The 6,000-nt window shown below is 42.4% G+C and overlaps 1 protein-coding gene across 1 annotated transcript in view; it reads left to right on the plus strand.

Annotated features, from left to right (window-relative positions):
• Positions 1–6,000, plus strand: part of iqsec2b (IQ motif and Sec7 domain ArfGEF 2b) — a 68,836-nt gene that overhangs the window by 60,985 nt on the left and 1,851 nt on the right. Inside the window, exons 7-14 of the mRNA XM_016561669.1 lie at positions 727–893; positions 1,064–1,203; positions 1,383–1,508; positions 1,643–1,742; positions 2,503–2,664; positions 2,924–3,121; positions 3,400–3,449; positions 5,006–5,994. Coding sequence (XP_016417155.1) covers positions 727–893; positions 1,064–1,203; positions 1,383–1,508; positions 1,643–1,742; positions 2,503–2,664; positions 2,924–3,121; positions 3,400–3,449; positions 5,006–5,994 — 1,932 coding nt within the window. The remainder of the gene's footprint in view (positions 1–726; positions 894–1,063; positions 1,204–1,382; positions 1,509–1,642; positions 1,743–2,502; positions 2,665–2,923; positions 3,122–3,399; positions 3,450–5,005; positions 5,995–6,000) is intronic.

Genomic DNA, 6,000 nt, shown 5'->3' on the forward strand with positions numbered 1-6,000 from the left:
TTTGTAAAAGTTTCCCTTTCAGACGCAAAATTTATTTGAGGAGAGTATTAAAATGAATCACGCAACATGATTTGCTAACGTTGGCGCTCGTCAAATTACTGGTATTTGCGCCATTATTTAACGCCCAAAAAAGCATGTCTTAAGCTATTTTGCGCTTGAAATGGCTGCATTTGTTGTTGCTAGGAGGAGGCACCGCAGAGAACAGAGCGTGTGGTAGAAGGGAGAAGATTTTTTCTGCACGTATTTATTTATTTGGAATGCCAGAAGAACAAATGATCCAAAGCCGAACATATCTAATTTGCGCTGCGCTTGGTAGTTTGCGTTTGTCATTATGGAAATGAGATGTTGCATCTGTGTTCTTTAATTTGCACATTGTCAGTAAATCACCCGCAGAAATTTCCACACCCATTGGCACTGTTTTGGAATTGTGCTCTCGCGCTAATTTGCCCTGTTTAGTAAATCTGGCCCTTAGTACTTCACATTCATTAAATTACATGAGAGGCTATAGGTTACAATGATTTTAACAAGACTTAAAGGGCCTTGTTAAAAGAAAATTGCTATTGATGAGTGGTCAGAGTTGCACATATATCAGCTATTTTACAATGCCATCACACATGGCTCATTCCGTCAGATCTGGAACAATGTGTTTATAAAACACATGTTTTTTTATCTATCCTTCAATATTTGCACTCAAACACTATTTCTCTCTTTGCATCTGTCTTGCAGTCAGAGGTACTGTGTTTGTAATCCAGCACTGGTAAGACAGTTCCAGAACCCAGACACCATCTTCATCCTAGCTTTTGCCATCATCCTCCTCAACACAGACATGTATAGCCCCAATATCAAAGTGGAGAGGAAGATGAAGCTGGACGACTTCATCAAAAACTTGAGAGGTGGTGTTCAAATCTCTCTCAAACCTTCACACACTGGCACTTACATAAGTGGGCAACCACAAACACACTCTCAACCTGCTCTTAAATGTTGCACTTAATTGTCAGGGATTTTGCAATACACTAAAAATCTCTTCCTGTGTGCATGTCATTTTTTTCTCTCTCTTTCTCAGGGGTGGATAATGGTCAGGACATCCCACGTGACTTACTGGTTGGAATCTACCAGCGCATTCAGAAATGGGAACTGAGAACCAATGATGACCATGTTTCTCAGGTCCAGGCGGTGGAGAGAGTAATAGTGGGCAAGAAACCAGTGAGTTCCACTGAGGCAATTTTGAATTTATAAATCTTTTTGGATTAGAATCTTAATAGTGACTCTTTGAGACCTGATTTGTTACTTTGAAGTGTTCTGTCAGTGTGAAGTCATACTTTTTGACCTTCTTGATGAACTGCTTGTTCCAAAGTAAATGCAAACATCTGCTCTGTGTGTAGGTTCTGTCTCTGCCCCACCGCAGACTAGTGTGCTGCTGTCAGCTCTATGAAGTCCCGGACCCCAACCGTCCTCAAAGGTCTGGAGTTCACCAGAGAGAGGTCTTCCTCTTCAACGATCTGATTGTGGTAATGTCAATAACACATATCAATTATCAATGCATACAAAATGAATTGGTCCAAAGTATTTTTAGCAACATCTAAAAAAGTTAATACACATTAAAATCCTTTGTTGTTATTTTTCTTTGTTATTACACTGCAAGGTTACAAAGATCTTCCAGAAGAAGAAAACCTCCGTAACGTACAGTTTCAGACAGTCCTTCCCTCTGGTGGAGATGCAGGTTCACATGTTCCAGAACTCCTGTAAGATTTCAAGTTGGTTAATTTTAGTTTTTCTTTGTTTGGAGTAATGTTTAAAAAAAGTTTCTTATGCTCACCAAGACGGCATTTATTTGCTCAGAAATACAGAAAAATGCAGTAAAACAGAAATAATGTGAAATATATTACAATTTAAAATCACTGTTTTCTCTGATAAATTGTAATTTATTCCCGTGATGCAAAGCTGTATTTTCAGCATCATTACTCCAGTCTTCAGTGTCACATGATCCTTCAGAAATCATTCTAATATGCTGATTTGCTGCTCAAGAAACATTTCTTACTATTACCACAGTTAAAAACAGTTGTGCTTCTTAATTTATTTCCGTAAAAACCATGCTAAATTCTTTAAGGATTCTTTGATGAATAAAACATTTGAACATTGACACTTTTAATCAATTTAATGCATCCTATTAAGACTTTTGAACAGTAGTGCATTTTAAAAAGTATATTCAGACTACCCAGGTTTGTTACAATTTTCTCAAAAAACTTCAGTGTCAATGGTCATGGAAAACCTAGAAATATGGAATTTTAATATTTTTATTTATAGACTTGAAAAAGTTATGAAAATTTCTATAGTGAATATAAAATGTATTAGTTTTATGCCGCTCTAAAACATCATTTAAACCTATTAATATAGTACCAAAAAATAGTCATTAATATCAAATATATTAATAACAAATTGGAATGTGACATTGCTATTTAGGAACCCTAAATAAAACATAATGTGTTTCTCTCTCTCCCCTAGACTATCCTCATGGTGTCAGACTAACATCAGCTATCCCGGGCGGTGAGCGTAAAGTTTTGATTGTATTCATGGCCCCTAGTCAACAGGACCGCACACGCTTTGTCAGTGATCTGAGGGAGAGCATTGCTGAGGTCCAGGACATGGAGAAATACAGAGTGGAGTGTGAGTACAGCACCCGCTACTGCTCTCATAAATCAACTACACTTTATTTTGGCGCCCTCTACTGGTGGTTTACTACAACATTAACATTATAGATTTACAGTGACCCTATCTGGTCAACCCCATGACTCATAGAAAACACACAGTAAACAAGATAAAATGTAAAATGGCTTTTAGGATGTGTACAGACAAATTGCTTGATGCTGGAAATGTTTTGCCTGTTCAGGACTAGGTCTGATGTTTGTTTTTTGTCCACCTGCAGCTGAGTTGGAGAAGCAGAAGGGAGTAATGCGGCCCAGCCTGCTCACCAACAGCATTATGGCTGGAGGAGTGGGTGGGGTCAAGAATGAAGTGGTGAATGGCACTATGGGAAGGCCTAGTCTGGATGACAACTATTCACCAGGAGAGGGCCTCAAACGTACTGCTCTCAGCTCCTCACTGAGGGACCTGTCTGAATCAGGTGAGACACTTTGCTGTGATTGGCAACCAATTTAATTATGATAATTTAATACCATTCTACATTGGGGGCAAATATATAATTTAAAAAAAGAAATGGTATAATTGGCAAAATGGCAAAATTTTAATTTGGGGGTTAGAATTTGAGGTTAAAAACAATCTCAACATTTGCGGACACCAACAAGAAAGTAAGATTTCTATTAACACTGACTGCCATTACACTCACCCACACACATACACACACAAAGCAGTTGTGACTGACATCTGCTAACTGGGTAACAGGGAAACGTGGCCGCAGAAACAGCGTTGGTTCCCTTGACAGTACAATGGAAGTAAGTCTGAGTGAAGCAGAGGTCTGTATCTTTAGCTTTAGTCCCCAAACCCGAACCACCCGCATGTCTGCCTGGAATTCCCCACACAAAGCACGGCGCCATCTTGCATGTGTCCTAACCATAGACACAGAGCCATGTGTGTGCATCTTGTGTGACCATGTGTGGTCTGTGGAATGTTAATGTACACGTGACTGAGGCGATGAATCAATAACATCAGTCCATGAGACTTCATGTAAAGATCTGAAGTCATTCGGGACGTTGTTGAATATCTTGTAGATTTTACTCCGGGACATCAGGACTGGAAGACATCCCATTGACCCAGAATTAAAGCATGACGTTGATATATGTCAAAATATGTCTGTCATTATTCTCTTATGGTTTTGTTGTGCATTTTATTGTTTTGGAGGTGGTTTGTGCATTTTTGTTTGGTATGTGCAGTGCTATGCATGGACTAGTGACTGTGTGATATCAGTTCTGTTGATTTTTATATTGAGGCCTACTTTATATTAGGTGTCCCTCATAAATCTAAGCCAGTATGAATTCAAAATAGACCTTTTTAATGCACAGACATGGTTTTATTTTACATGCTTCATCAGTGCACTATAGGGCAATCATAAAATGATGATTTACACACAAGAAACAGCATTGACCAAAGATAGCCTCAATAATAGTGGGACCCAGCAGTTAATGACAGCAGATTGGGTGCCACTTCCAGGTTCAGCAGAAAATCAATAATGGGGTAATAGATACTGAAAAAAAAGTATTTAGAAGTAAAATAAGCATATTTTCCATTTTTATTTTAAAATCATTATTTACACAATTGGTGCATTCAATATTGCAGTTCTATTTGCTTATTTACATGTATTTTTAACAGATTGTTTTTGATTATCAAATTGTGAATTATTTAATCTTTAATAATTTATCAATTTCATAATTGGATTATTGATTTCTTAATTGCTTTATGATTTTACAAATGATTGATGTAGTATTCGAGGCCCCACATGAAACCATTTTCCATTTCAGTTTTCTAAAGTCTTTCCAGTAAGCAAGTGACCTCCTCTTTTTTAATCTTATTTGAATATTCGGTTTTACTTGTTTGATTACAGAAGTAGAACGGGTTACAATGCTGTTTCATTTTGACTTTAATGGCAATTACACAGATGAGTAATTTCCTGTTAGCACATTTAGCACATTAGAAATTAAATCCCACTTGAACTTACAAATCTATATAAAAATTGGCATTATTGGCATTATTGGCATTATTGGCACGTAATAGATAGTTGGGTGCATGTGTTTGTGTTATTATGTTCTGATTTATGATGCTGACAGAATGTCGTTTCATTACCCTAATCAACTCACCCTTGTTTTTCCTCCCCACCCACTGAAACAACCATTCTCTCTGTATCCTTTTACAATGTTTTTCTTCTCTTTCTCATTTATTGCCTACATTTCCTTCCTGCTCCTCTTTGCACACCCTCACTTTTTTCCCGAACCCTCGTTTTTGGCTCTGTCGTCCTGCTGTCTTTCCTCCTTTCCCCAAACTCTCTTTGTCTTAGGGTTCCATCATTAGCAGTCCGCGGCCTCACCAGCGTTACCCAGTAGCCACCGTGCTCCCGGGATGCTATGGAACAGAAGACTTCCGGCCTCAACGCCCCATCCTGAGCCCCGGAGTGGGGGTGGGGGGTGGGCCGGGGCAGCAACACACACCTGCGGTGACTGGCGCTGGGCCAGCCTCCAGCAACACCGAGAGAGGAACGACTGGAATGGGGACTGGGAGCAACAGCAACAACACTGGATCCTTCCTGGGCTCCCTGTTTGGGGGCAAGCGATCCAAAACACCGGGTCCTATTATCCCCCCGGGGCCACCCTACCCCGCCCCTGTGCCCCCACCGACTACAGGAGGGCCACCACCTCTGTCCCCGTCTTCGCTATGCCCGGCAGAGGGTGGGGGGCCTTCCAAGATCCAGGCCCTGCACGCCCAGTACTGCCACACTACCAGCAACAGTGTCAGTGGGCAGCCTCCGCCCCCGTACTACCACCACCATCGCATCCATATGCAGACCATACCCTCGTCTGGGCAGCAGGGCCTCCATACTCTTCAGCGGGTCACCTTGCCTCGACGGCCGCACCCCAACCCCTCCGCGCACTGCCCGTACCAGCCGATCTCCCAGCATACTTTGCAGGGTCGCTACGGGAGCATGGGCAACATGGGCAACATGGGCTCCGGCCTCCCTCCCCCCCTTTCTCCTCACTCCCCACTCTCCCCTCATCCGCAGTTTGCGCTCTTCCACACGCAGCCCACACACTCGGCCAGAGGGGGCGCCATCAGCAAGCCGCCTCTCACACTGTCGCACTCGCAGCCACACCCGTACGCACACTCCCATCCCGCCCACGTGCACACGCCGCACCCGGCCTCCCACACCGCGCACCAACCTCACTTCGTCTTCGCCAGCCCTCCTCCTCCGCCCTTCCCTGCTCCCACTCAGCCGCCTCCAGTCTCTGCGTCCGGCACTGTCCACCACGCGCCGCCGGCCGCCCAGTATCTGCCCCA

The sequence above is a fragment of the Sinocyclocheilus rhinocerous genome, unplaced genomic scaffold (genome assembly GCF_001515625.1).
Source record: "Sinocyclocheilus rhinocerous isolate Xijiao unplaced genomic scaffold, SAMN03320098_v1.1 scaffold559, whole genome shotgun sequence".
NCBI lineage: Eukaryota > Metazoa > Chordata > Actinopteri > Cypriniformes > Cyprinidae > Sinocyclocheilus > Sinocyclocheilus rhinocerous.